A 27366-nucleotide genomic window follows, 5' to 3' on the forward strand; every position below is an offset into this window, starting at 1 on the left:
TCAAAGTTGAAAACCGGCAAAATTTTCGCGAATTTATTACTCGAAAACCAAGAGGTTTTGGAAAACGCGGTTTAAACGAGCGTATTCAGCGTGACGAGAGCTTTCAGAAAATGTATAACATCATAGGGTTTTGTCAACTTCAGCTCGAGTTATCGCCTCCGAAGCGCCGGAACGCTCAAAAAAGACCCCTTTTTTTTTCACGTTCGGGCCGATTTAAAAAAAAGCCATTTTTTGATTTTGCTGAAAAACTGATATGTTGTTCCTGACCCTCTGTAGCACCTTTTGCTCTTTACCGCATGCTGGGGAAATGATTTGGTCGCGAGTTATAAGAGCGGAAAGGAGCGAAGGTCGGGAAAATCGGCTGTTTTAAACTGCGCGCGCGGCGTTGATCGGAAGGAAAACGTCCCCTCCCACTCAGTTCGGCGAATCACACTCCACAGCCGACCTCGCATTGTTGCCACATGTCTCCTGATCCGTCGCCGCGCGCAGTTTAAAATAGCCGATTTTCCCGACCTTCGCTCCTTTCCGCTCTTATAACTCGCGACCAAATCATTTCCCCAGCATGCGGTAAAGAGCAAAAGGTGCTACAGAGGGTCAGGAACAACATATCAGTTTTTCAGCAAAATCAAAAAATGGCTTTTTTTTAAATCGGCCCGAACGTGAAAAAAAAGGGGTCTTTTTTGAGCGTTCCGGCGCTTCGGAGGCGATAACTCGAGCTGAAGTTGACAAAACCCTATGATGTTATACATTTTCTGAAAGCTCTCGTCACGCTGAATACGCTCGTTTAAACCGCGTTTTCCAAAACCTCTTGGTTTTCGAGTAATAAATTCGCGAAAATTTTGCCGGTTTTCAACTTTGACCCCCCGCCGCGTCCCCCCAAAATTTTTGGGGGGCTTGAAACTTTGGGAAAAGATGGGGCATTGTTAGGTGAATGCATAGGGCAAGTCTCAAAAGTATCCGCCCCGAGCCCCAAATGGCCCGTTTTGCACGTAGTCCTTTTGATGCTAGTTTTTTTTCATGACTTCATTTTTCCACATCAATTTCACACAAATTCTACTTGGAGGAGAACAAAAAGGGTTTCCCTAATTCGTACTTTCTAGCATTTCTTTCACGGTTTTTCAAGTTCAAATTGGACCACATTTTGCAATAAGGAACCACTATTTCTGGCTCATTACAGAAACAACATGTATGCCATCGGGTTCCCTATGCCGAAGGGTGCTTTTGTGGAAGAGACAGTGGTTCCTTTTTGCATAATGTAATCCAATTTATCACTGGTTATATATCAATTATCAATTATATATATGGTATCAATTATAGTCCATGTCACAAAAGGCAACAGAAGGGACCCAAGTCAGATGGTCTGCTAATGTTCATATTAGTAATATGTTGTTGTCTTTACTTGGACTAGAAGACAGAAACTCGTTTTAATGTAAACTTAATACTCCTAGTAGCATTTAGAGCTTGCAAAAAGGTCGAAAAAGTTGAAAATTCCAAGGAGAGAATCCTTAAAAACTGTTGAAATATCTCAGTTAGGAAACCCTTCTTGTTATTTAATTATGTAAAAATGCTACCACCTTGCTTTTATACAAATTTTTTATAACTTCACTACCTACAGTGAATTTTAACAAAAATTTTACACAGATTTTACATAAAATTTTTGTTTTTTACGTTGCATATTTAGAAATTTATTTAGGATTCAGCATTAATATGCAAGATTTTTAGAATTTAACAAAATTTTAATGTCTATATCTTTTCATATTTTCTTTCTTAACATAAATGTCACATTTTTGCTTAAAAAAGGATTTAAAGGGTTTCCTGATTTTAACATTTTTTTAAAGTTGTTTTAAAGTCCTTTAACAGCTAGTCTATCAATGCTACTTAATATTTCATAGATGAACCAACGTCCTGAACAATACTCGCTAAAATAATAACCAAATAAAAGTCTGGTTAATCAGTGATCGTTTTCACACTACACTTGAGTACAGACACTCACCCTGGTATAAGTTGTGGCGATCATTATGTACCTTTTGTCTGCTGAAAGTTCATACTGGATACCTGTTGAAAGCAGCTTCTGAAAAGAGCAGATAAAAAAAAAGTTGAATATAATTTCGAAAATGCAATGAAATATAACACTGTCTTCGAGCAATGCTTGATTTTGAAAATTATTGGTTTTGCCACTGAGGTTTTTATTTTGTTGTAACTTCTTTTTCTCTCCTCTCTCAATAGGTCAGAGTGATGATATTGAGGACCCAAAGGTAAAAAAAGGGGGAATTCGTAAATTTTTTCCTCCTCGTAGATTCTACAAGGTGCTGCAAAACCCCATTCTTACAAAGATTTCATTTTCTTTCCCATAACTTTTCTCCTAATCATATGTAACAATAATACATCAAACAAACACATCCCTCCGTCACTAAAAAATTATGCAGCTGACTTGGAGCTTGCATATTTCCTTTACAAATTTTAAATGAAAAATACCTGAAACTATGAAATGAGTTTTCTTAAGGAAGATAACAGCTTAAAAGCTAGTTTCGTAGTTTTGGAGGAGGCAGGAGACGACTAATTTTATGAAACCAAAAAGCGATTTTTTCTCTCTTTTGCTTCCTTTTTAATAGGCACGTTGCCTATTTTATGGCACCACACTTCAAGAGGTGTGAAGACGTGTGCAATTCAGTTTGGCACGTTAAAGTTTCCGCTGATTACTTATTTTTCAAATGGAGAGTTACTTAATTCTTAAGCTTCTATGATTTTTTCTCCGTAAGATGAAATTTCTGGTAAAACTTAACGGAATGATTTTGATTTGTTCTCCTCCAAAAAATTGACAAATGAGCTAAGATTACAAGACATTGCCAAGGAAATACGCGGTTTACTAGTTTTATCGTCGATATTTCTATCCATCCAATGACATTATAATTTCACTCCCCTTTCTCCATTATAGAATAAAGGAAAATATGTAAATTTGCAAGGGGTTATAAGATAGGTTTCTCAAATCAAAATGTGTTCAGAAGTTATTGAGTCAATAATTAGTCATATGCATTCTTGATTTTACACCATCTAAATATGCAATGGTCAATACGATTGAGCCAATGGCAAAGGTTTATCTTAGTCTGTAATTGCTCTTTAAGCATGAGAGGAAGCGAATTTCGAAGAATAACACAATTTTAGCAACTTACATCTGGGTTATTTTCGAGGACAACTGTCGACTTTGCAGCTTCCACATCGTGAAGGATGAGATTTTCATGTTCATCTTTCATCAGGATCTCAGTGTCTGAAGCATAAATAAAGAAAACAATATAAAAAGGGAGGTGAAAATTGATAAAAAAAAATTAAGATTGGAATGTTAGCGGGAACAGAAATGTTAGTTAAGAGGCAAAAACAAAATTAAATGGGCAATGCTTGTAAATCATGAAGTCAGGAATAATGTGTCTTACGATGGACACTCAAATTGGATTACCTTTTCCTTGATCAAGATACATATTTTGGTATATATGAATAACGTATTAATAACATTTTTGTCTTTCTTTAAAATTTATTAGGCAAAAAATGAGGACTGAAACTCAAATTTTTCAGTGGGTAGGTACTAGGTACTCCCCCCCCCCTCCTAAAAAAATTGGGAGAAAAAATATCAATTTTCAATATTTTATGCAGAACACTTCCTCAGTAAGTAGTACCAACTCTTTAAAACAATGTGGGTCAACATTTCCGATTCGGCTTAGATTGATTATTCGATTTTTTCCTAAAAATCTACATCTCTCTGACGAGGCAAGTGGTGCGAGATAAAAAAAAAAAAAAAATCGCTATTTTAGAATCGATGAACAGGAAAATCAATTTTTACACCTAGATAGATTTGGCTTCCAACGATTTTTCGATTGTTTTCTGAAAATCCGCATCTCTGAAATGAGGTAAGCTGTGCGAGACAAAAAAAAATTGATACTTAAAGAATAGATATGCAGAAAAATCGATTATTACACCAAATCGATTCGGCATAAAACATTTTTCAATTTTTTCCCTGAAAATCCGCATTCCTAAAATGAGTGAAGCGGTACGAGACGAAAAAAATCACTACTTCAGAATCCATAAACAGAAAAATCGATTTCCTAAATCTATTTCGGCTTAAATCGATTTTTCGATTTTGTCCTGAAAATCTGCATCCCTGAAATGAGGTAAGTGAATGATGCGAGACAAAAAGGCAAATCGATTTTCAAGAATCGATAGAGCAAAAAATCGATTTATACACCATACACCTACATTGATTTGGCTTATATGTATAGATTTTTCGAATTGGTCCTGAAAATCCGCATCCCTAAAATGAGATAAGACAGTGGTGCGAGACAAAAAAATTCGATATTCAAGAATCGATATACCAAGGAATCGATTATTAAACCTAATTGATCCGACTTCCAACGATTTTACGATTTTTCCCCTGAAAATCCCTAAGGTGAGGTGCGTGGGTAAACCGAGACAAAAAAACTCGATATTCAAGAATGAATATAGAGAGAAATTGATGATTACATTGTCGTGCTAAGGAAAAACGCCGTATGAGCATTCGAGAGTTGCCAAATTTCTTTTCGATAAAATGTTCATTTTTGAGAAAAGTTATGAATATCTTTCCTTGAAATTTTCAGAATCTTTACCTAGGTGAAATTGTGAAGTAAATTATTTGAAGAATTGGAAGGAAAATGTTCATAAGTTTACAAGGAAATTCACATTTTATGAAAGGAAATTTTGCAACGCCTGAAGGTTCATACGGCGTTCTTCCTTATTACCACGGCAGTACACCTAACTGATTCGGCTCGAACGGATTTTTTCGTGAAAATCCTTAAGGTGATTCGTCAAGCTCAAGTGACGTGGTCGAACTGGCATGCGATATATCGCATCTTTTAGGTCAAAAATCTCGGCAAATTTTGAATTTTCAGCAAGAAAAAGGACGATAGCCCCTGCGCATGAGCCTAAAGAATCATTCTAATCCCAAAAATCAGCAAAATTCCGAGAAATGAAAGCAGAATAGTGTTTGGAAAAAAACCTCGCATTCGATACAGAAATTGATGGCTGAATCGAATGCGAGGTTTTTTTCCAAACACTATTCTGCTTTCATTTCTCGGAATTTTATTAATTTTTGGGTTTAGAATGATTCTTTAGGCTCATGCGCAGGGGCTATCGTCCTTTTTTTCGCTAAAAATTCAAAATCGACCGAGATTTTTGACCTAATCGATGCGATATATCGCATGCCAGTTCGACCACGTCACTTGAGCTCGACGAATCACCTTCAGGGTGAAAAGCGGGAAGTGGTGGGGGAAAACTGACCTGAGACCCAAGTGCCGTTCCAAACGGGGGAGGAGCGGTCGAACCAGCCCTCGGTGATGTCCGAGAGAGGGAGGGCCCTGGAGGGGGACGCGCCCTTGTCCGCGGCGCCATCGCCGTCGCCCACGGTGAGCAACAACACGGCCGCGATCCCCAGAATCATGACAGGGATCACCGTCAGGAGGATGAACTTCCGCTTCCCCGACCGGTTCTTCGCCACCAACTCCTGAAAATAAGAGGCAGAAAAAATGGTGTCATAATCAAATGTCCTACTCGACCAAGGACCAAACTCACAAATGGATCGCATGCTAGCAAAAAGGAACCAGCGCCATTACAATGTTTTCAAAATCCTCCAACTTCTTCTTTTCTTTTCAAAATACTCAATATATTTACAGTATTCAAATTTAAACGATTATCTTCCTTTAAAATTAGGATTTTTTTTCGTGTGAGCCAAATCTATCCGCTATTCTGAGGGATTTTTTTAGAAAATTATAAAGAAGCAACTTTTTTACAACACCGTAATTGCGCTGGTTCCTCTTTGCTAAATGCGATCCGACTGGATTCTAACATCCCTGGTAAAAATTGGCGATAAGAGCTGCGTTTCAAAATACCATGGGAATTCTTATAGCCGGCTAAAGAAGGCTACAGAAAATCATATAGCTGGCTGTAGAATGCGGAGAAAATCATACGGCCGGTCTATACGAAGCGATAAAAAATTATGCAGCCGGGCTGTAGTTCCTATAGCCGGGCTTTACACTTTATCGCCTGGCTGTTGCTTTTTCGCCATCGATTATAAAAGGCTATAAGAAATTGTATTGAAATTCGTGTGCTTTGGAAATCATTAAGTTTGATACGGAACCACCTAAATATTTACAAAACACACGTTATATTTTCCTTTAATACATATTTTTTTTCATCAATTAAAACGAGAATAATCCATACAGGATGTGCAAACATTTCAAAATCATGAGTTGAATAACGCTGACTCCGCCAGATTAAATATTAGAGCCTAGCACAAAGCGGAGCGGCGACGCACTGGCGCCTACAAACCTAACAGGGATACTTCACGCATTGCGCAACGCGTGAAGTATCCCTGTTAGGTTTGTAGGCGCCAATGTGCGTTTCGCGCTGGCTGCCCGCCTGCCGCACCGCAGCGTGCCACGGCGCTTGAAGCAACTATTTCACACCAGAGGTATTGCACAGTATCATACGAAACTGAAGGCGCTCTAATATATTAGGAATGGCAGGCATCCATCAAAAGTACGGAGCTTTCCTCGCAAAATAAATCAAGATACTACGGCCCAAAAAGAGAGCAGTGGTCCAACAACTCACTAAGTCCTAGCATCCGTAATTAGTGACGTTTAGCATACACTTTATCGCCTGGCTGTGAGTTGCTTAATCGCCATCGGCTATAAAAGGCTATAAGAAATTGTGTAGCCGGCTATAGAAGCTATTGAAAATCTTACAGCCGGCCGTAGGTCTATGGTATTTTGGAACACAGATTCTACTGCCAATTTTTACCAGGGATTTTGTTACACTTGAATAAATTTCTTAGAATTGGGAATTTCTTTATTTTTGGGAATTATCAGCATTAAATGGTCGTATTTCTGCCAAACGGAACTAGATGCATTACGACGTGAGCCCATATTACGCATATATTCTTAAGGGTCTCAGGGCTCACGTCATAATGCACATAGTTCCGTTTGATAGAAATACGTCCAAATAGACTACATTCTGCATTAAGGAACCACTATGTTTAGTTCAATTTAGAAACAACAAATGGATTACATTTTGCAATAAGGAACCATTATTTCTGGCCCATTTTAGAAACAACATACATGCCATCGGTTTCCCTGTGCAGATATGTGGTTTTATGGGAGAGCCAGAGATAGTGGTTCCTTATTGCAAAATGTAATCTAAATATGCCATTGATTTCCCTAGGCAGAAAGGTGCTTTTGTGGAAGAGGCGGAGATGGTGGTTCCTCATTGCAAAATGTAATCCAAATCTTCAAAGGTCCGGAGCGTTTAAGATGATCTTCCTGCAGATGCGGCAATGAATGCTACCCTAAAACCCTTGTCCCACGATCAAATGTACTCATCAAATAGTCATCAAATGCAAGATGGCGACTGGTTTTCGCGCAAGTCTGCTATCAAAAGTTAGCGGGCCGTCAAATGTTGATGAGCTTGCCATTTTGCATTTGATGAATTCATTTGATCGTGGGACACGGGTTTAATAACGTGTTAACAAAGAGAGTACATACTTTCAGGGTTGCCACAGACTTTGGACAATTGAATTGCCCAACATTTCCCTGACACATTTCAGTGAAATTCCCTAAGAACTGAACGAATGCCAGATTGTTAAAAAGATATAGTTAGCCATAATATCTTCAGGTAAAATGTGTTGTTCGAAACGTCAAGCTCATTCGAGAAAACAAATAATGGTAACTTGACGATTTCCCCCTGCGCCTGCGTTCGTCACTTTCCCTGACTTTTCCTGTATTCCCTGACCGTGGCAACCCCAATACTTATGACTAAAAGGAGGAACAAAACTCAACTAGGGTTCGCGATTAGTATGAATATGAAGTAGTAAGAAGAATAAAAAGAAGAAGAAGAACAAGAAGAGGAAGAAGAAGAGGAGGAGGAAGAAGAAGAAGAAGAAGAAGAAGAAGAAAACTACGCGTGAGCGCGTATCCATTCCATAATCGCGATTCAACAAATGAATACCGCACCAGTGATTTCTTTGGTGAAAATATTTTAATAGTGAAATTCACGGGGGCGAAAGTGATACAATCTAGGAGGCCTTCAATTTTTCAGATGTATTTTTTCCTTTTTCATGTGCCCATGGTGAGATTTCCAACTGTCACATTCGTTCCGTTGCTTATTGCTCATTTTGTTGGAGCTTCATAGTGTGCAGCTGTAGTCACAGCGCCTTCTCTTCTTTCGAACGCAATTATATTTACACGTACGTAGCTGACATCCGTTGCCGGCGATTGAATAGCTTGTTTCGATTAGTGCTCAGTTCTAATACAATACAGCCAAAAAAATCCATAAACTGGAAAAAAACTGAATTCAGTCAAGAATTTCCGTGGAATGGGAAATGTTTTTCAGAGCCCAAAAAATGCCCATGAAACGTATATTGGTCTTTTGACACAGTATAACTTGGACGTCTTTAAACCTCGTAGTTTCGCATAGGAAAAGACAGACGGTGTTGAATATTCCTGGACTGATAGATAATCGGCCTATGTGATTCTTTGTATATTGATCATTTTTATAGACATGATTTTTGTAGTGGATACGATATTTTCAAATGAACACCTTTGGAGGAAGGCAGTTTTTAAACTAAACAAGGGATCGTGCCTATCCTTTCAATTCGTGAACAAAGCGAAAAATGAATATGAAAAATAAGTACATGAATTAACGCATGTGTATAAGTCGTATAACCATAAAAGCAACGGAATAAAAACGGAATAAAACGGAATTTTAGCTTGTTTTCCGAGCAGATTTACTGAATTCGAGTGCGATCGCTGACAAGTCGCAAACCGGCAAACGAACATGTTGATCTACAAAAAAGCAAGTACCAGTAGTATTTATGTTCATTTGATGTAATAGATGAAAACAAACATGTATGAAACAGACAGAGATCTTTTCATCTGCCTCAATTTCTTCCAATTCATCAGTGATCGTCACCCCAGGAAAAACGATTTCTGAGAGTTATGATATAAAAAAGGTAAAAAACGAGGAGAGGAAAAAGAAAAAATTATTCTTGTTACCAAGGTTTCTTCGTCAACGATTTGTACCACACAAAAACATAATTTTTTCACTAATGATAAGAGAACTCAGAGGGGAAAAAACTATCAGAATCATCTTACTCTTTCAAAGAAGTTTCGTTGGTTATTACTTGGAAAAGTTCAGTAGTTGGATAATTTGCTAAATAAAGCAGTAATTCCAACCTGAAAATTTCGAGGGATTGCGAAAAATTGTTCACGAGTTTCTAAAGCTAAAACCATGGAAATTTATTGAAAATTGAACAAGATTCTTTTCACGCGGTTTTTGATACAAACTCAGCCTCAATTCAGGGAGGGTATAGAGAATGAAACCCACCATGGGGGGGGGGGGGGGGGCGGCGGCTGGCTTATAATATTTTCCAGCGTTATTAGTTTACAATCATGCGGGGAATGTCTCCAGGCCAAGGTTGAAAGTTTAATCAAATTTCAAAATTCCCTGACTTTTCCCTAACTTTCCCCAACTTTTTGGAAAAATTACCTGACCAATGGCGCTGATCTGCCGTGCTAAGGAAAAACACCGTATGAACCTTCAAGCGTTGCCAAATTTCAATTGATAAAACACGAATTTCCTGGTAAACTTATGGATATTTTTCTTCCAATTTCTCAGAGAATGTTGATCACAGTTTCACCTATAGTTTCTGAAAATTTTAAGGAAAAATATTCATAACTTTCCTTAATAATAAATATTTTATTGAGTGAAATTTGGCGACTATCGAATGCTCATACGGAGTTCTTCTTCAGCACGGCAGTGATATTCTTTGACTATTCCCTGACTTCTTACAACGAAAAAAGAAAAAGTTATTTAAAAACAACTTCGCGAAGCACCGCAATTGTATGTATGAAGTTGGAACTTCGAAAGAACCTGAATTCGACAATTTGGATGCTGCCTGGAAATACTGTAAGTTATTCCATACCTGAATAAGAAATATTAGAAGAAAAGGCAGAAAAAAAACGAGAGCAGATCAATGATAATATTTGGATCCCTTCAAGTTGAAATCGCAAACAAATCGCGGATTGAGTACTCACGGCCACGACACTCTTTACGGCAAAAAGTTCCCTTAAATTCGGCAACGTTGACGCGATAAGGGTTTTATCGGTCGAGCCGCAGCCCTGAGAATAAATCCCTGACTCGGAGTAAAATTCCCTGATTTCTCTCTGACTTTTAATGTTGTTTTAAAATTCCTTAGCTTTTCCAGGTTTCCTTCATTGCAACCCCAGATAGCCCAGGAATATTCGTAGAATATTCCGAGGACATTCATTGATAAATCCAGAACATTCTCAGAATATTCTGACAATGTTCTTGTAATATTCTCAGAACATCTTAAGAAAGTGTGAATGAATAACAAGTTCAGAGCATCAGAAATATTCTAAGAATATTCTGCGGATGTTCCGCACCAAAGAACATCCGTGGGACATTACAGAGAAAAAAATTCTACATAAAAATTTCCGAAAAATATATGGGTGCCCACTGTCCATATCCATCGAGTTGAGGGCGAACTTGATTTCTCCAGGCGTTAACGCGAGAGCTACTGGACGTTTCGCTGCGAAAATCATTATAAACACGAAGATTACAACGAGAGCCATTCGTCCTTCGGTCATGACGCTGAATTAAATGCGTGATACAGCTATTTCAACTCCGGAGTCGCTCAAATTGCATCCATCGAGTTGAAGGCGAACTTGGTTTCAAATCATTTCTTCCTTCATTTACGAAGCAGATTAAGTTCATCAAATTTAATGGAAATCCAAGATGGTCGAGTCGAGAGCCTCGTTGAATAACCCGATAGCGGCTTGCGAGTATATGGACGTATTTCTGCCGAAAAGGAACTGTGTGAATTATGACGTGAGCCCTGTTATGTATATATTCTCATGGGTCTCAGGGCTCACATCTTAATGCAAATAGTTCCGTTTGACAGAAATACGTCCATATACAGACTAAAAATAAATAAATTGATGTTTTCAGGCCCGGTACGTGCGTTGCGCGTCGCGTCGCGTCGCAGGGAACGGGTTGAGCTTGCGACTTGACGATTGGGGAATGAGGGGGGGGGGGGGGGCAACCGTCCCATCCGCAGTCGGCTTCAAAGACGTTTAAAGAAGAAGGAAACGTCAATCAGTGTATAAAGCCTTGCTCCGTTTCACGAGGAGACGGTATTTCCATTATCAATCATACAATGTTCACGCGCCACCAGCCTCCAGAGGCGCCTCCCAGTGCCCATTCTAGAAACTTGGCAACACTCTTTTCTCCACACTTAAATCCATTCAAAATATCGATATACGCTGAGGCGAGCTGCCTCGTCAAGAATCGTTTTTTTTGCATCGATTAAATGGAGGAAAACCAACGTCACCAACTTTGAAGAATCGCCTTTGGTCGCAACATTTGGGAAAACCATTTTTCCTCCATTTTAGGTGAAGCGGAATTTCCTCGGCTCTTTCTAGATTGCATTTTGCAAAAAGGAACCGGAACAATTGCGATGATGCTAAGATTGTGCAACTTCATCCTTTGCGATAAAATTACTGAAACCATGAAAAAATATGAAATTTACATTGTAATTTTGTCTTAAATTTGAAGTTTTCAGCGAGTAAAATAGAAACTGTTAATGGCAGTGGCGTGGCGTGAGTTGCGATATATCGATTGTTATGCCATTTAAACCTATGGTAAAGAATCGATTATTAAGGTGTTCGCTGCGAACACCCTGTTTATCGATCCTTTATCATAGGTTTAAATGACATGACAATCGATACATCACAATTTACGCCACGCCATTGGTTAATGGATAATCAGGTTTTTCTTCCAGGACAAAAGAAGTTGCACAATCTTAGCAACATTGCAATACTCCTGGTTCCTTTTAGCAAGATTCAATCCAACTAGTCTCACGGGACGATTGACCGAGTGGAAAACACCTATCTGCATGTGTTTAAAAACTGGCAAGCCCAAAAAATAGGACTGCAGACAAGGTATGAACTACAACGTTCACTACATTGCATGTCTCCTCTTAAACATTTCACGTCAAGTCTGGAAATCAGTGGTGTAGCGTGCTTTGCGATACATCGATTGATCTGCCATTCAAACCTATAAAAAAGGATCGATAAGCAGGGTGTTCGCAACGGAACCTAATAATCGATCCTTGACCATAGCTTCAAATGGGGAAATATCGATAATCGATCATTCACGCCACGCCACTGCTGCGGAGATCAACTCCTGGACAAAATATGAGTCCGCTAGAAAGTTGCTGTCTCTAATCACAGAAAATTGGCAACAACGGTATTTTCTTCTTAGCGCAGTGTTATTAATGGGTCAAGTTTTAAACTAGATTCCTTGTTAACGGAAAGATAAAAGGATTCACTTAATTATTCATCCTCTTTCATCAATCCTGAATGCAGTGCAATACCTCAACTTCCAGTCTCGAGTGCTGTGTCAAATATTGGTAGAAGCTCGAAAAGCTCTTGAAAACCGAACTTGATCACCTTCTGCTTTGATGCCGAGGCAGAAATCGTCCACTTTGAGTGTTTAAGTTTTGATAAAGATTTCACGAGGACAGTAAACTCGATATGTATACTAATATACTTTTAAAACTTTTTAAAATATATTGAGCGCACGACGCATAACTGTTCAGAGGGAATGGTGAATCGCGATATGGACTACATTTTGCAATAATGGACTGCAACTTCTGGGTCATTTATAAAAGCACCTATCTCATAGGAAAACAATTGACGCAAAAGCTGATTTGAAATGAGCTTGAAAAGTAGTCACAGAATTATCGCAAAATTTTGTCCATAGTAATAAGCTTACTGCCATATCGCTAGCCAAAATTTAATTTCATTAATGTTTCCGGTATTTCAAAATTTACACTCCTATTTTATTCAATTTTTCATTTTAGGGAGAAAGAACCAAACCATCATCACGGCTCAAAATGTTCACAGCATCTTTTTCTTACGCAGAAAAAAAGATCATGGAAGTTTCCAAGATAGGGCGGAAAGTAGTTTTCTATTAAAAAATAAAACAATACACAGAATTAGCCCGAATAATTTAACAAAAACAAACAGAATAAAATGAGAAACCTGTGCTAAAAAAGAAACAAAATGCCTCAGGCATTTTAGGGCGGTTTCATCCCCTTTTTTCGAAGAGGACACCGCAAAACACAATACAATTAATAATAATAAAGAACATTCAAACCCCTGCTCGTGATAACAAAAAAAAAGAAGAAAAAAAGCTCTCCCCCACCTAAGAAGTTTTCCAACATTCGTAGAGTGTACACAGCTTCATATAAAAATATTTAATCAATTAATGTTGAATGGTGTATCGATGCACGTGCAATCAATGATTTAGCGCAGAACAGTTTACATACTACGCATTATCTGAAGGACTGATTAGCAAGTTAACATTTTTTCCGTGCAAATCTTATCTCGAATGACTAATTTTTCTTTCAATGCAAGGAAGTAAAAAAGAAATACGATTCAGTATTACTTTTCTGTTTTGTTTAGATATTAAATCAATTATTATTTGATGCAACAATTATCGAAGTTTCATCATCGAAGTAGGTAAAGGTGTCTTCCCATCTTAATGTTTTATTTCTGTTCTTGACATGTATTACTTTCTGACAACTAGAATTTTGCTCAGAGAAAGATCTATTGGGGCAGTGACAGGGAAGATGCTGTAAATTCTACAAAAAGGTGTTAGTAACTTACTTTGCTTCCAATGCTTTAAACTAACATTGTCACACGTTTACGAAAATTGACAAAACATGCACTCATTTAGAACGGGTGTGAACCACACCCGATTTCGAATACCTAAACTATGAAGTAAAATAAAATAATTATTTGAAGTTCACTAATTTGTGGTTATACTACAGTATGTGTCTTATACTTGTGATTTATACGGTTCAACTTCCTCTTTTCGCACCCGTGTGCATTCAAAAATAACGTAACATCTTACTAACGAAAAAAAAGGCGGCTATGAAGTGGTCTGCGAGTCTTGCGACTTCATGACTGGCGGCGCAAAAAGATAGAGCGCCTCCAATTTCTCGAGTATGCAACGAGCACACCTACAGAACACAAATAGTTGCATCCACGCAACTATTAAGGCGCTGAGCCGTTCGATTTCCGCTCGTGAACGGAAATGTATTGTCATTCCCTTTTCTTAAATTTAAATATCGTGTGAGACAAGTTTAGACGTATGCACATTCTCCGTTTGTGTGAGAGAAAACATTACAAGAAATAAATTGTCAGGAGGCTAATCTCGATACTTTTTCTGCATCCGGCACGGGGACGAACATTCTTAAAATGCTCTGTTACTTGCTTCCGGTAAGTTTTGAATATTATCAGATTTAGTCTAAAACAACCACCCGCTTCGAGCAATAGTATCGTTCTATTTTCCCTTTGTATTCTTCGTCTATAGTTTTGTCTACCAAATTCAATAAATTGTCAATTTTCTTTCAGCCAAAGCCGCCAGGATGGACTTGAGTGCAGTCGTGACTCGACCTGAGTATATTTGGACTGCGTCAAACAGAAAGGAACAAAGCCACATCAGCTATTGCAAACTTTAATTGGACATTTTACTTTTTTACATGAAAACTGTTGTGCAAATTTCTGCATAGTGCGAAGAAAATTACTTCTAATTTTCGAAGGAGTCCGCACACACGTTCTCTTGTAAAACATTAAATTGCTCAATTAAATTTGGCAATAGCTAATGTAGCTTGGGTCTTTTCTGCTTAACGCCGTCCATTTAAAGACTGGCGGAGGGACCGGCGAAATTCAGCCCTTGGTCACAGATTTTTCAGGGTTGCCACAGAATTTAAAAAATGAAATTCCCTGACATTTTCCTGATTTCCCTGACACGTTTTGGTGAAATCCCCTGACAGTTGAAGATGTGACGGATGGTTAAGAAGGCATAATTGAAAATAGTTTTCAGGCAAATCTCAAACCCATGCAAGAAAGCAAATGACGGTGATTTCACAAATTTTCCCTGAAATTTTCATTCTTTTCCCTGACTTTAAAATTTCCTGACATTTCCCGGTTTTCCCTGACTGTGGCAACCCTGATTTTTGTAGAGGGAAGGGACACGACTGTTGGATGGACGAGAAAAAAACACCGATAGATTAGTGTTTACATAACTCCAGTTACTGTTTGATACATAACTCCGGATTTGCCACTAGAATGAGAGAGTTACTTACAATTTCATCGTCTGCAGGAGTCACCATCACCATTTTAGGTGAGTTAGACCGGATAATATCTCACGGAATCCTACACCACGAGTAAGTGATGAGTACGTACGTATATGGGAGCACAGGATTTATAATCGAGTGATAAGACACCTAAACTCTGTCTAGTTAACGTCAAAGCGCGACAACAGTCAACTAATACTAAGTGCAGAGATGTGCGCATGGTAAGGTTTTAAAATTGCTGGTCCGACTGTGATGACGATTTGATAATGCTCTGATAACAGATGCTGGTTTTGAAATGAGAGGCGGAGAGAATTATTGCACGGAATCAAACGATGACAATGCACCTTTAGGACTTGAACCCCAAGTAAAAATAAACTGAATAATGAAAAGTTCACTATTTCAAACTTCTTCCGGTTAAAACCACTCAAGCTACGTTTACACTTGAAGCAAGAGATATGGGCCATACGAAGGGCTCAAGTCGAAAAATGCGTACCTCCGTTTACGCCATTGCAGGGCTTCGTTTCGTTGGTGTGGCATGCTTTTCGATGCACTCATTCATCTGCCACTTAAACCTATGGAAAAGGATCGATGGACAGGGTGTTCGGCTGTTCGCAACCAACACCGCAGTAAATCGATTCTTCATCACAGCTTCAAATGGAGAAATATCGATAGTTGATCATTCACACCTTGCTACGGCTTTGCGTATGTTTTACTTTCTTAGAGGAAAACCAACGACAGTTTTTCTTGAAATCCTCCGAGAGCACTTTTCACTCATTTAAAATATTTAAAGACATTTTCAATACATTACTCTTCTTCCGTTATCTTTTACATGAATAAAACATAATCGGAGATTTTGAAAAGTTGCAACGGAGATACACACATTTTTGTAACTATAATCATCGATTTGCTTTATTATAATTTTATCTTGAGTGTTTTATATTTTTTGTTCATTAATAATCCGGCACGGTGAACAATACATTATTCGAGGAAGCCGGGGAAACATTTATGAGGATCAGTGGTGAGGCGTGAATGATCGATCATCGATATTTCTTCATTTAAAACTACGGTAAAGAATTGATTATTGGGGTTTTCGTTGCGAACACCCTCTCTCTCATCTTTTTTCATAGGTTCAAATGGCAGATCAATCGATATATCGCAATAATGCCACGCCACTGATCAAGGGGAGAGGAAAGCCCATATTTGTGCGTGTCCATGCCATCAAAGACCTTTTAATTGTTTCTGCTTTATGATTTGATAATGCTAATTCATGAAATAACCGCGTAGAGTGTGATATTACAAATATTGTATGATGTGAGCGTGCTTGAAATTGGAAATCATGACAGCTGAATCATATCAGACTCTGTTAAAATTGGGTGAAACTGTTGTTTGGGAATTGATTTCAAATTAACATACTCCGTTCGTAATCAGCTGTCGTGAGAGTAAATGCGCCTCAAACCAACGCACATGTTTCCTAATTAATAGTGAAATGTTCTCTTCTCATAAATACGGTACCTATCAGTTCAGGCATTAGAGAAATCTCCGCGGTTGATTTACCACTTTTTCGCAAAAAAGATTGAGGGTAAACCGGAGAATGGATGGTATTTAAGATTTTTGGTAAATCTAAAAAATTGCGAGACTTAAAAATTGCATTCGGATTGAGGGCAGTCTCAATGAAAATAACCGAGGTAAATTATTCTCATACATGTCATTTTTGTCTCGCGATTCGTTTTCAGCGATACCCTCATTTTGGACTTTATGAAGTATTGACGGGTCGCATCGGCCCCAGATTGGCCTATAGGTCAGTGCGTCCAACTCGTGGTTAATACATCCCGGGTTCGAATCCCAACAGTGGTGCCAAATTTTTGCAGAACTAACGAGTGGATCTGCGGGAACAAATTCCAAGCGGCCTTAATCCCTGAAAATTTGAAAAGCCAGGAGCATGGATGTGCCAATCCTTTGATATCTACCGGCAATAAAATATAGTCTACAGATGGCTGAAGGTCCTGACGGAATATAAGCCAATAAACCAGCAGAAAAACACTATAAATTTTAAAAAAGTAAAAAAAATGGACGAATTTCACTTAGTTCATTAAATGTTCCTTACAATGAAAGTGTAGTTTCAAGAATGGTTGAAACATGTCTCGATGAAAAAACACTGAAAACAAATATAGTAGATTTTACTATACTCTGACACACTGATACGAGTATATGGTATAAAAACACCAGACTCTTTGGTAGTATTTACCATATTATGGTAAGTATCACCAGAGTTCTGGTGAATGCTACCATAATTCTTGTTATAATTTCACTAAAAAGTATCACTGTGTAAAAAATCAAGTAGACCCATGGTAAATGTTACCATACTTTTTTTCTTTAGTGAAGCAATGATTTGATATTTTGGCTCACGCGAACTTGCGGTAAAAACGAGACAGTAATGTAAACGATGATAACATTACTTAAAGCGGATGGTTTCTCACATCGCACGCACGCGAACTGCGACAGATGTTTCGCAGCAGGAAAAAGATAATGAACGAGGAATAAAGAGAGAGAGATAGAGGACAAAAGAAAGTGTTCTTCGGCAGAAAGAAAGAGAGGAAAAAACTAAAAAGAGAAATTAATTTCATTTTCGCGATAACTTTTACTACAAAAGTATGAAAAGAGGCGACAGAGTACGATAAAGGTTGGCCTTTTGGTGATAAAGGTGGGGCGCCTGAGGTTGCGTTGATCTGAATCTGTAGATCGCACGAGAACTGCGTCACAGGAAGGGTGAATGAATGGGATGATGCAAAATGATGATGTAAACGGATAATACATTTCGAAGACTTGGAATCACCTGATCTATTTTGAGAAAAATAAGGAAGTGGCGCAAAGAGAGAGAGAGAAAACTAAGGAAGAGAGAGGGACAAAGAGAAAACAAAAAACCCGAAATCAGCGCGTAGTGAAACGGAAATAATGCTGATAGCAAAACTTAAACGTTCTTACGAAAAAATGATCAGAAGGATATTGAACCTCCGAGCTAGCAAAGAGCTATGTCTGATCTAGTTCTTATGAATTTCATTGACCATTCTAGACCAATTTCACATACTTGCATCAGTCATTTAAAAGGTTTCGATTTATTTCTACTGGTAATATAAAAAAAGGTTATCGGGTTTCAAGGCAGTTTCTCTGCGAGCATCATCAAAATCAAGCGCTTTCAAGGACTTTCCGTTCTTATCGCTAAAATTAAGGACTTTTGAGGTTTTCCGCTAAAAAATTCAAGGAAGTATCTTCCTGATCGAGTACATCTCAAGTTCACGAAAACTCTCGAGAGAAGTGAAGATCGAGTTAGGAAAAAAAATCTCGCTTCGAGGAAAACTATAGAACAAAAAAGTAGCAAAAGTGACCTCACGCTTAACACGTTCGTGTCTAAAATATTTAGCCTCGAGTCACCCACTCCTCTGATAAGACACGACGAGGGACTACATCGTGATACATAATATGCTCTTTCCTCGCTCATTTTGACATAACACAGAGTGTCTAGTAGTGCCTCGCCATCAAAAATCGTTCCTTTTTTATTACCCTTTCCCTTAGTTTCCGACATGTCGAAGGTGAAACTGCAAAAATGATTATCTCGGTTGTGTGTTTCGAAATCTTCACTCCTACTTTATTTTCTAAAAGGGGATCACACCAACATCATGCCTTGAAGTTTTCGCAGAATATTCTTTAGAAAGAGATGCGGTATTACTGAAATTTTCAAAAGTTCGGTAGTTTTCCATGCGGAAAATAAAGTATGAAAGGAAGTTTGTAACACCGCACAGTGGCTCGAGTCTATCAGAGAAGTCGGACATTAAAATTTCGACTAAAATTGAAAATTTTGATGTTTATTTTGGGACATTTTAAATTAAACGGGGTGCCTCTAGAGGTAATCTTCACTTGGAAACCAATTGAACCACTTTTAGAGCCTCATAGTTTCAAGTAAAAGGACTTGTAAGCTTTTAAACTTTCCAATTTTCGTCCGACCTCTCACATTGACTCGATCCATTGTGCGCCGCAAATCGAGATACGCATTTCTCTAGTTTCACCATCGATATTCTTTATATCATAAATTTTTTAATCCTCAATCGCTTACTCTCATCATCCTCTTATGTTTTGCGCGTTTTTGGGGGTCGCGCCGCTGGGCAACATCGGGTTAATTGTCACCCACGCGAACAGAAAAGTAAGCGCCCCCCTCCCCCCTAACTTCCCTACTATGAAGGGAGGAAGAAGAAAAAGAAGAAGTGGAAGCTAACGAGGGAGAAGAACTTTCGCGGTCAAGAAAATATTGACCAAGAAAATCAGCGCGGTCTAAGTTAACTTTAACAACAAAAAAAAGAAAGAAAAAATTGGCGCAGTCTCGCTAATATACGCAGAACAATAGCGCAATTGCAGCAATTGGCATGAAACTCAGTATGTGAGCATATTTCTACATTTGATCAAAATTAGAGCACTTGCCAGGTTTCTAGAAAAAAGGATGCACTTCTAATAATTTCAATTCGCTGATGCCACAAATTCGAATTATCGCGGGCAATTAATGAAAGACGCGACCGCACGCACCATACGTAGCGCCTTCAACATCGCAGAGATACTTCAAACGCTACACCGTTACACCTAGCTGCGTTCCGACTTGCGATGTGCGAATTGCCTATTCCGCCCCTGCCAGCATAGTTCGGGCGATCGAACATGTTCTGCACGCTTCGGATTATGAGAAAGAAGAAGAAGAAAAAAAAAAGAAGAAGAAAAAGAAGAAAAGGAAGAAGAAAAAAAGGTGGAAGAAGAAGAAGGGGAAGGAGAAGAAGAAGAAGAAGAAGAAGAAGAAGAAGAAGAAAACGAAAAAGAAGAACAAGAAGAAAAAGAAGAGGAGGAGGAGGAGGAGGCGGAATAAACATGGAGATCTTTGAGAAAATAAGTAAGAGATGCGAGAGAGGAGGGACGTATCGATAAAGGCCGTTTTTGGGTCCTCCTTATTGGCTGAATTTCTTCAACTCTAGAAGTGTTTGCGCATTGAGGGTCTAAAAGTCTTGCAGAATCTATGATGATTTGGTCATTTTCGGTCTCTTTTCGGGTCTAATACTGGCCTGAGTAGTGCGTCTGAAATCCGACTGTAGGGAAAAATGCGGGTTTTGAGGATTTGCTGCTAAATACCGAAAAATTCACATTTTTCGCCAAAATCGGCCGTCATCTTGCCTCATGTTTAGGCCAGCGTTAGACTCGCAAAGAGATGGAAATTTACCAAATTAGAATGCATTCTGTGATTCATGGACCTTCAGCAAAACATTGTGGAGTCAAAGAAATTCAGCTACAGGGTGGGCCTAGAAACGGTTTTTATCTATACCCCTCCTGTAGGCGCCGCACACAAAGGAAAATATCTTTATTTCTAATATCCAAAACTAGTATCTCATAGAATTACCTTGTTAACTGATTAAAGTATCCAAGCTATCAAGTAATTACTAGACTGTTTGAGTCACTTGAGATTAATTATTGTCTTTGTGGGATTTCTTATTCTTTCTTTCTTTCTTTTTTTTTAAAAGGAATTTTCCTTGTCTTTTTGTACTTCCCGCGACGGTGGGCGGGGGCTGAATCGGACATAAGGTTTAACCAGTAGCTTAAATCCGTGGATTGGAAAACTTGAAAGTGTGCGTTACGCGTTGAGGCGCCCTTTGACGCAGCTTGGACGTGAGGATGAGCAAGCTTGGCTCGTTGAGAGGATTAAGACCAAGTTTTTGACGACCTTCTGGCCGGCTCGTTAACCTGTCGACGACGTAAACATTGGATCATTACACCACGAAACCATAACAAGCAGTTCCAACGCCCAAGCGTTGGAGGGCGCTTCTTTGACAAAGCACATTACTACCATCTCATGTATCCGAAAAGACTGACGAAGATGGATTTTTAAGTGGGATTCTATAACCGCAGAACCCTACAAAACTTCAGATCGATGGCGAAGATCTGATACTTTCCACGAGAGCTTTGTGATGAATGTGAACTGGTGGAGAATGGAAACATAAAGGATGCACTGTAAATCAGACGACGGGAAAGAGCGGCGGAACCTCTAAAGCTGGTGCGTCAACGCGATCTAGCGGACAGCGGCGTCGTGACGCCGCGAGGTAGGGCGCGCAGGTCGCGGGGGAGCGGGGCCCGGCCGCGTGAAGAGGAGTTCAGCAGCGGGGCGGGGAAGCGCGGGTCGCGGGGAAGAGAGGGACCGGCCAGCCGGCGGTGACATCGGCCATGGATGAAAATATAGGCAGCGCTAATGTCTCCGCTAACTGGAGTTGGGGCCCTTATTCATTCTCTTGGTCCATGACATAACCTTAAACCTTCCGCTCAATGCCGCAAACAGCTGACGTGTCGATGCTGCGCCAAGAAAATGAACCAATCACAAAGTAGCACAGTAATACGTCACTAAAATGAAGAGATCACGTGACTGTTCGTAATATTTTCAAATCGATCTGAAAGTACTGCCTCGGATATAAGTATTTAAAGCATAAGGAGGCCCTAAAATACTTTAACCAGGTAATACGTCCGTGCGAGATTGTTATGCTTAAAAGCAAAACATTTCACGAAAACTTTTACGAATACCAGATGCAGAAAAAAATCAAATTTTCCCGGGTGTACCAGAATGGCGTCATTACCCATAAGGCAAAAGGGCATGTAGTATAGTACATGTTACATCGGGGGAGTCGAACGGTTGGAAAGGGCGCATCTGGTACCCAGAAGCGCCCAAAACGGTGACCTTTCCTGTGGATTCCTCCTTTCAATGTCTCATTGAGATCTTCGTCTCAAAGTTGCTGCATCATCGCGGCTTTCGCTCCTCGTCGCCTCGCCAATTATCGATTAGCGATATTTCTCCATTTGAGCTGTGGTAAAGAATCGATCATTAGGGTGTTCGCTGAGAACACCCTAATAATCGATTCTTCACCTCAGGTTTAAATGGTAGATCAATCGATATATCGCAAAGCACGCCACGCCATTGCTTTGTTTGCCTACTCAACTCGGACAACTTAAAGCGCAATCAGCCTAAATGTACTTCAACGTTGCCAACCCTATAGCTAACCCTGTAAGCAATATTAATGACTATATTTGAAATATACGGGTTCCGATTGCGACGTTCTGCCAAACGCATAAATCAATGATTCCATCCGTTTAGAAGCCTCTGCTTGGACATCTTTGAATTCTGTAGTTAGTGAAAAGGTTAATCTCTAATATGAAAACTTATTCCCAAACTTTCTGATGAGAGCATCGTATATTCTGCATACAATTTACATTCCAATGAGACGTGAAGCTTGAATTGAATTTATCAGAGAGGAACCATACCTAACATGCCATTGCCGAATTATCTCCATCGCTTCAGTTACTTTAAAAAGCAACTGACAAGTGATTGGTTTGGAGGCTTCCCCGGATAGTCTTCATGGGTCTAGCGTAGGATCGCTCCATTTTCCCGTCGTCTCCTCAATCTATCGCTTTGTCTATCAATTTCAATGATTGGTCCGCTGCTGTGTATATTGTTTTTTTCATTTATTTAGCCCGATTCTATCACAACTTGCTGTTATTTTAACGAAGCCACTCAATTCCTCACTCCCATATTCCAAACCGACTTAAACATGACGATGCCATTTCCATCCAAAATTTGGTGCTTTTAGCGTACAATCACAAGGTAAACCAGTCAAATTTCCAGTTATAAGCGTTCAACAGTTCTTGGGTAAAAATACAGTCTGAAAGTGGAAATTTTAGAATATTCTACTGCGGGCTGATTATTGAAATTGATAGACTAAGCGATGGACACAAAAAACATAGAGAACATGGAGCGGTCCTATGGTTTGAAACGGGTGGTTGTTTTAGACTAAGGGGGAAATGATGGACTAACTACAGGGTCTCCCGTGGGTGACCGTTATTTAATCTATTATTACCTTCTTTGTCCATCGCAGCCCCCTGCTTTCGCCAATATGATAGCTCCGTTTTCCCTTCGTCTGATTCGTCTATCGCTATGTCTATCGTTTTCAATACTCAGCCCAATGTAATTATGTCCTTTCGATAGAAGGCTGATTATTAAAATTAATAGACAAAGCTATAGACAAATCAGCTATAGCTTTGTCTATCAATTTCAATAATCAGCCTTCTATCGAAAGGACATAATTACAGAGGGCTGATTATTGAAAATGATGGACATAGCGATAGACAAATCAGACGAAGGAAAAACGGAGCGATCCTACTGATAGAAGTAGTTGGTTGCGATGGGAAAAAGAGGCGCTAGTAACAGACTAACAAACGGCAACCCGCGAGAGACCCTGTTGTGAGTCCATCATTTCCTTCCTTAGTCTACGACAACCACCCGATTCGACAAATAGGATCGCTCTTTTTTCTCGTCGCCTTCTTTGTCTATCGCTTTGTCCATCAATTGAAATAATCAGCCCGCTAGGGCACTTTGAATTGGTTAACCGGATTTTTAACTAATATTTCAATTTTCAAATCATCAGAAAAGACCAATACAAGAAACCAACTTACCGATAATCCTACAACCGGATAGTCACGAATCTGCGTCGGATGCAACTTTCATCCACAATTCGAGCGCGTTTGAAAAGGGGGTACAACGCGAATGGAAATCAAGAAAGCGTTAGCAGCACATTCGACTTTTGTGGACTCATTGACGAGTTAAAGGGCTTTAAAAGTTTCGAAGCACAGAGCACAAGACAGACTTACGGATCCGATCCGAGACTGGAGTCAATCGAAAAGCACCTCGTAAAAAACCGTGGATTTCGACTCGGAGTGATAAACTCGGTCCGACCGACGACAAGAAGGGGGAATTTTCCAGGAGCGAGCGGGGGGGGGGGGGGCAAGGAAGGACCCTCGAAACAAATCCGAGGAATGCGAGGATGACGATTAGGGGCTAATGGAACTGATCACTGATTGTCTCGCTGTGGCGGCGGGTCTAGACTGATTGTGGGTGCCGCTGCGTTAATGTGCGCGACGACAGTTGATTCCTGATTATGAAGCGCCGGCGTCGGCGTCACCGTCAGAATAATCAGCCCCGGCCCCGGGCCGCCAGATCCTCCGATAAAATGGGATATTGGACCAGGGTTTAAATTAAAAAATCGCTGATTTTCTAGCACTATTTGGCGACTATGCCCATGCCGCGGTCCGCGGCGTCTCTCATTGGTCCGGTGGCTGCTCGCTCAGGTGAGCCTTTTCGGACCGGGAGGTGGCGTGGCGCCTCGGTTAAACCTCGCTGTCTCTTCGAGTTCGGAGAGAGGGAGTAGACTCTACTCCCTCTACTCAGTGGAGGCCGCTCCGATTGAACTACGCGTGCCGCATACGCGATTCCAAGTTACTTCTTCGCACGCGCTAATTACAGAATCCTAGTGGCGAACAACTAGAAAAGGTGCCAAAGTAAGCATTGGGAGGCTACGCGGCCCAACCCCTGGATATAGCTCCGCAGCCTGATTGTTAAAATGTTGTGTTTGTCGGGTAGACATAGATGTCATATCGACGGCGAAACTACCAGACCACGTATCTCGTTTGCGGTGTTTAAAAATCTCCACTCGCATTTTATTTTCTTGAAGGAGATCAAATCAATATCATTCCTTACAATTTTCAATGATTTTTATCCGCACAAAGAGGAAAAATCACGGAAGTTTTCACGAATTGACGTTGAGTAGTTTTCTATTTAAAAAATAAAGTATGACAGGAAGTCTGCGACGCCGCAAACCGAGATACGTGGTTTGGTAGTTTCACCGTCGATATGTAGTTTAAAAAGCGGAGCGTGATTGGTTGGCTATGTCTTATCGCTGCTTTATCGTGTCTATGTCGGGTGAAACTCACGACAAGCTAAAGACACCTCTTAAATTTTCGACAGAATGTCGTTCATTCCACCTGACAAAAGCACGATAAAGCAGCGATAAGACATAGCCGACCAATCACGCTCCGCCTTTTACCCTATGTCATCTGTGTCTACCCGACAAACACGAAATTTCAACAATCAGGCTGCTGGATATAGCTACAAAAATCATAAAAATCGGCCCTGAGGACCTCGAGAACAAACTGTGACAGAAATGAACATTTACATTGTTTGAATGGGAGAATTAACGAAATAATTCTACGTGAGAACTTTAGGCCGGCTTCCTTCAAAAACTTCATCATTGATCCGTTTTTTCAATGAACTCGATCCACTGGTGCCTATTCAATGATGCTGGAGCAATCAGTGGAGTAGGACATAATTTCTGCGAGCTTTGGGTCCTGCCGCGCAGAGTTTTTCATTGACCGCAGGTTGATTTACATTTCTGACTGGACTTTTCCTGACTCTTCAGCGTAAAAAAAATGCAAATATGTTAAGATAGGTGCTCAAATTATTCCGGAAGTGACAATGGAATGACTTTGCCGCATTCTTCGTTCTTAGATCGGAAAAGGTATGGGCCACAGCATGCATTGTAAGACGGTGACGCTGCTGTATCTTCGAACAATGAAGGCATTATTCGGAAAATTGACAATGTAGCGATGAAAATGAGTAATAGTTTACTTCATCGGCAGAACAGGCAACGCTGGAAATAGGTTATGGTGCAAGAGGAACAAACAAAGCTCCTTTAGTTAGTATCGAATGCGACGAACACTTATTTCAACTCTTAGATGCAACTATTCGAGCTCCGTGGATGTCCGTGTTGCATACGCACGGATTTGAAGGCGTTTTGACTGTCCAGGCACTCACCACTTCACCCGCGACGCGGCGCGGCGGGCTATGCTGCGGGTCATTTTGCATGCGTTTCCAGCGGGTCGATTATTGAACTTTATAGACAAAGAAGACATATGGAGTATATAGAGCGATCCTATTGGTTGAAATGGGTGGTTCTTATTGACTAAAGGGGTAAATGATAGATGACTATCGGGTCCCTCGTCGGTTGCCGTTAGTTAGTCTTATTACTTACGTCCTCCGTCCATTTAACCACCCACTTCCATCAATAGGATCCCTCCGTATCCTTTTTGTCTTCTTTGTCTATCAATTTCAATAATAATCAGCCCACTGGAGGCTACAAAATTTTTTTGGCACCTACAACTTAATTGCTAAAATTGCCCCTTGATACAAAACGGACTTCCATTTTCAGAGTCAAGGGGACTTCGGGTATTAAATCGGACTTCTAGATTCTAAAAAGAATGATAGACATAACTAAGTAGCAATCTGATTATTGTCTACCTTTAGAATCAGTGAGTCGAGGTATTTGAAACCGTTGCTTTCAAGACTTTTTAAGTACGGATTAATAAACTTTACATTTGTTTAGAAATCTCGTTCATGTTTCAAAAGTACAGCTTTGAAAAAGCCGAAACTTACGATCACTGGTCCATTTCTGGGAAAGGGTCCAAACGGAAACTTAAAAATTCCTCCTCAGCTCTCTATAAGAAAAGTACATTTTACCAATAGTATAGTTCTTCATTCCAAGGTGTATCAACCTTGCTTTAACTGTAAAAGTCCAAGTTCCGATGTAAGTTACCGTCAATAGCCAGAAAGTAATTATGAACACTCCAAATGCGATTTTTCGAGTAAGGCCCTTTTTCCGGGAAACAACTAAATACTTTTCACCGAAATCAGTATATACCTACTTTCAAGAGTGTCCATTTACGATAAGATCCAATCAGAGGTACACCTGACATTTCAAAAATGTTGAACATTTGTGTACTTTCTTCTTTTTTCTGAGGGTAGAAAACAAATCCATCATTCAAGTTCGAAAAAAAAATCGCAAGAAACCGATAAAAATGATCTCTACGAAATGATGGACGATGAAAGCTTCAAATGAACTCGAGACTTTGCTTTTCAGTTTTTGACTTTGTCCCTCGTTTTAAGAAATGTACAGTCTTGAGGTGGGCGGAAATGTTTTGCATGAAATCGTAACCAAACTGCTGAATACTTTGGAGAGGTGAGATATTTGGATATTTTACGCGACTATGGCTCTCTCAACTTCCGACGTAATGCGAACTGGGTCCTTCATTGGTCGCTGATCAATTTCATCGAAACTGCGGAACAATCGGCGGAATATATTCGTTTTGAGTCCATTTACTGCAACGATTCGCTTCGCCTGTGCGTCATAGTGTATTCAATGGAGCTGAGTAATTTTGTTGCGTGCGTCGTT

General features: G+C 39.7%; 1 protein-coding gene across 5 annotated transcripts in view; it reads right to left on the bottom strand.

Annotated features, from left to right (window-relative positions):
* Positions 1-27366, bottom strand: part of ome (dipeptidyl peptidase 4 omega) — a 100769-nt gene that overhangs the window by 15709 nt on the left and 57694 nt on the right. For 3 of the 5 annotated variants that reach the window (XM_019049204.2, XM_019049206.2, XM_019049205.2), the window contains 3 exons: positions 5302-5524; positions 3171-3265; positions 1994-2071 (listed from right to left, as the gene is read on the bottom strand). In XM_019049204.2, the coding sequence (XP_018904749.2) occupies positions 1994-2071; positions 3171-3265; positions 5302-5524 (396 nt within the window). Of the gene's footprint in view, positions 1-1993; positions 2072-3170; positions 3266-5301; positions 5525-15250; positions 15408-23758; positions 23905-27366 lie in introns of those variants that run through there. The other 2 variants (XM_019049209.2, XM_019049208.2) reach the window with 2 other exon arrangements.

This window comes from Bemisia tabaci, chromosome 5 (assembly GCF_918797505.1).
Source record: "Bemisia tabaci chromosome 5, PGI_BMITA_v3".
NCBI lineage: Eukaryota > Metazoa > Arthropoda > Insecta > Hemiptera > Aleyrodidae > Bemisia > Bemisia tabaci.